Raw genomic sequence first — 3,500 nt, 5'->3', positions numbered from 1 at the left:
GCAGTTCAGGGCAGCGCTGGGTGCCTCGTGCTGGCTGGGTGGCGCGGTGTGACGGCTGATCCCCTTTCTCTCTGCCCGCAGCTGAATTGCAGCATGCAGCACTTGAGTGTCAGAAGCTTCAACGGCAACCAGTAAGTATGAACCCATGGTCTTTACTGGGCCCCTGCTGTCTCCAGCCTGTGCTCTGGGGACAAAACCATCCATCCCACCAGTGGACCCTGACAATGAGTGCCAAAGCTCCTGGTATCCCCGGGAGCTGCAGAAAGGCAGCTGGAGGAGCAGGGCCCTGTGCTTTAGCTGCCCCGATGAGCCCCGTGTCTCAGCTGGCACTGGCTGTGTGCTGGCGCTCTTGTCCTTGGCCCTGGCAGTGCCCCAGCTCCTCCCATCTCCCCCTTGGTGCCACAGGAAGCCGGATACGGTGAAGCAGAAGAACGCCTTCCCACCCAACTTCATCCACTCGCTGGACTCCACACACATGATGCTGACGGCTCTGCACTGCCTCAGGTAGGGAGCCGGCCGCCGGGCTCTTCCCTGCCCCGGGACTCGCTCTCCGCTGGCACCGGGGCAGGCGTGCAGGGTGGGAAGGAGGAGTCCCTGCTGGGTGGGCGTGCGGGGCTTCCAGCAGAGGTTGGGAGGCAGCAGCAGGGCAGGGACAGGGAGATGTTGAGGGTTGTCCCTCTCTCTCGGAAGATCTGCGGGTGCTGTGCAGGGATTCCCCCTCCTCGTGTGGTCCCTGCTGATGTCCCAGCAGGAGGGTCTGTGTGGGGTAGGGGACGTAGCAGGGAGGGGGCTCAGCACACCTTCATGGCACCTTCTGCTGCCTCCCAGGCAGGGTCTGACCTTCGTCTCAGTCCATGATTGCTACTGGACTCACGCGCTCACCGTGGACATCATGAACCAGGTAACGGTGTCCTCCCTGGTCCCTCGTGAGCGGGGATCTTGCTGATCTGTCCTCTGGGCGCCTGCCAGCCCTTGCCTCCCCTGGGCTTTGCTCCATCAGGGGATTGATTTCCCCGGGCAGGGTGAGCCTGGGGGGCTTGCTGGCGGGTGCGGCTGATTTCCTGGTGCCATACCCCACCTCCCCCCCGCCTTAGGGAGTGTGTGTGGGAGAATCTGTGCCCATAAACCAGCGCTAAGCACAGCACCCAGCAGAGTCGGTGCCTCTGTCCTGCGCTGGGCTCTTTCCCCTGGAGCGCTGCGAGGGCTGTTGCACAGTAAATGGATAAATGGGGGTCGGCCTCTGCTTCCCACCTCCTGAGCCTGATTCCCCTCACCCCTGGCTGGCAGCCCCCCCTTCCCACTCTTGCTGCTGCTTCCCCTGCCCCTCGCCTCTGGCCTGTCTTGGCTGAGCAGCTCAGAGGGGAGGGAGGGGAAAACCCCTGTTAACCTGTGACTCACTGTTGCTCCCTGGGTCAGATCTGTCGGCAGCAGTTCGTGGCTCTGCACAGCGAGAAGATTCTGCAGGATCTGTCCGAGTTCATGCTGGAGAACTACTGCAGGTATTTCCTACCAGCAGCCCCCACCACGCTGCTGGGTACCTGCACGGTTCCCTCTCCTGGGCTGGTTGTGCCCCGACGCTCACAGGTTGTGTCGTCTGCCCGGGGACTGCACTGGAGGGAAGCTGTGCTCCCTTCTGGACTGACGCCCAAGGTGCCTGAGACCTGGGTGTGAAGAACAAGGTGTCTGCACCCTTTTGCTGCAGAGCTGCAGTAGGGTTTGGTGCTTGGATCCCTCGGGGGGGCATGGCGGGGCCGTAATGTCTGTGCCTTGAGGTCCGGGCAATGGTAGCTGGATCCTCTGTCAGGGGCTTGCACCAGGGAGCAGAGGAGGGTGCACCTTGTCCCAGAGCTCCTGTGCTCATTTGCTTTCCTTCTGATTCACCCAGCCCCGGCAGAGAGACCAGAGCCCTCTGGCAGAAGAAACTGATGCAGCAGCTGTCGAGTGTGCCCCAGACAGGTGAGAGCACAGGACAGGAACTGCGAAGCTGAGGAGCAGTTTGGAGACAAGGGGAGGGAGGTGGGGAATGGCCCCAAAATCCCTGAGCTCACGTGCTGTCTGGAGCTGGACATGGCGAGGGTCTGGCCAGCTGTGTTGTTGTCCCCAGCTGTGTTGTTGTCCCCTTGGATCAGATTTAAGATGTTCCCCTGCAGCCTCGCTGCAAGTGGTCCCTGCCTTCCCCGGCGCGGAGCCCCTGGGATTTTCCCCGGGTTGACCCAGCTCCTCCCGTCCCCTGTCTTGTTCTCTCCCATCTGTTTCCAACGGGAGGCATTTGCTGGGAGATGGAGTGAGGCACTCAGCGTGGTGATTGCCAGGATCTAGATGATATACACGCAATGGGATTAAGGCAATTAGTTTAACTCCTTCTAATCTCTTGGCCCTGCCTCTGCCAGACCATCTGGCCAGCCTCTGTTACGCCTTTGCACAACGGAGCGGCCCCGTGCCCCTTGCTGCGGAGCAGCCTTGCTCGTCAGGGGCAGGGATGGTTCGTACCCCGAGGCTGTGAGCTCCTCTCGTCCTTCCCTGCCTTGTCTTGCTCTTCCTACCACTGTCCAGATAAATGTGGAGGGATGTCAGCTCCTGGAACGTTGTTTTGTGCAGGAAGCTGAAGCAGGGCTTGGGACAGCTGCTCTCCCAGGTCTCCCCCCGCTCTCCTCTGACCTCCCCTCTCCCTTGCTCTCCCCAGGCGAGTTCAACCTGCAGAGGGTGATGGATTCCACCTACTTCTTCAGCTGAGCCCCAGCAGCTGGCGGGGCCCTGGAGTACCTCTGGACTGCCACCTGCCTCGGGGTTTTTACGCCCCCCGTGCCCTGCGGTGCGTGGGGATGGCTGCCAGTCCAGCAACGCTATCGGCCCAGCGCTGGGGTGCTGGGGCAAACTGGGCCTCCTCGAGGAGCCGGTGGGGAAGGGGTGTGTGCACTGTTGCTGTTACTGCCTGTGTGCGGGGCCAGGGGAGTGGGCACTGAGCCCGGCGAGGGCTGTGGCTGTGGTGTGGGGTCCAAGGGGAAGGGTGGATGGGGCTGGCTCCTCACCCTGGCACCACGAGCCTGCCCCAGCCGTGAGCGCCCGAGCTGGTGCCTGTCCTGGGGGTCACCCCTCTCCCTGGTGAGGTGGGTGCTGCTCTCCCTGCCCTGCCCTGCTCCTGGCCACTGTCACCACTCGCCCGCTGCGGCTCCTGACTCGTTTCTGGGGATTGTTTTCACTTCTGCTCAATGGGTCTCAGGCAGGGAAAACCACTACCCCCGGGGCAGAGGTGTATGACACTGTAAATAAAAGGTTTTTTGAAATATGAGATAGGAACCGTGTCCTTCCTGGAACACCTTTGGGGGGCCTGGGCTCTCGCCTCGTGGTCCTGGGGAGGGGGGACTGCTGTCTCCCCCGACTGCCCCTCTTCCTGGCTGGGCTCCAGCTAGTCCCAGAGCTGTCACCTTCTGGAAATGCTGCTGTTGCACAAATAGAGACTGAATTTTCCTGCCGCCCAGAGTGGCTGGTGCAGCTGCAGT

The 3,500-nt window shown here is 61.9% G+C and overlaps 1 protein-coding gene across 1 annotated transcript in view; it reads left to right on the top strand.

Annotated features, from left to right (window-relative positions):
• POLRMT (polymerase (RNA) mitochondrial (DNA directed)) overlaps positions 1-2,733 on the top strand; it is a gene marked incomplete at its 5' end in the record, with an annotated part of 14,524 nt that extends 11,791 nt beyond the window's left edge. The window contains 6 exon segments of the mRNA XM_010085444.1: positions 82-131; positions 406-504; positions 829-901; positions 1,417-1,499; positions 1,886-1,956; positions 2,684-2,733. Coding sequence (XP_010083746.1) covers positions 82-131; positions 406-504; positions 829-901; positions 1,417-1,499; positions 1,886-1,956; positions 2,684-2,733 — 426 coding nt within the window.
• Positions 2,734-3,500: the final 767 nt, after the last annotated feature.

This window comes from Pterocles gutturalis, unplaced genomic scaffold (genome assembly GCF_000699245.1).
Source record: "Pterocles gutturalis isolate BGI_N339 unplaced genomic scaffold, ASM69924v1 scaffold6020, whole genome shotgun sequence".
In the NCBI taxonomy this organism is placed as follows: domain Eukaryota; kingdom Metazoa; phylum Chordata; class Aves; order Pterocliformes; family Pteroclidae; genus Pterocles; species Pterocles gutturalis.
This window is presented reverse-complemented; position numbering and strand designations above follow the sequence as displayed.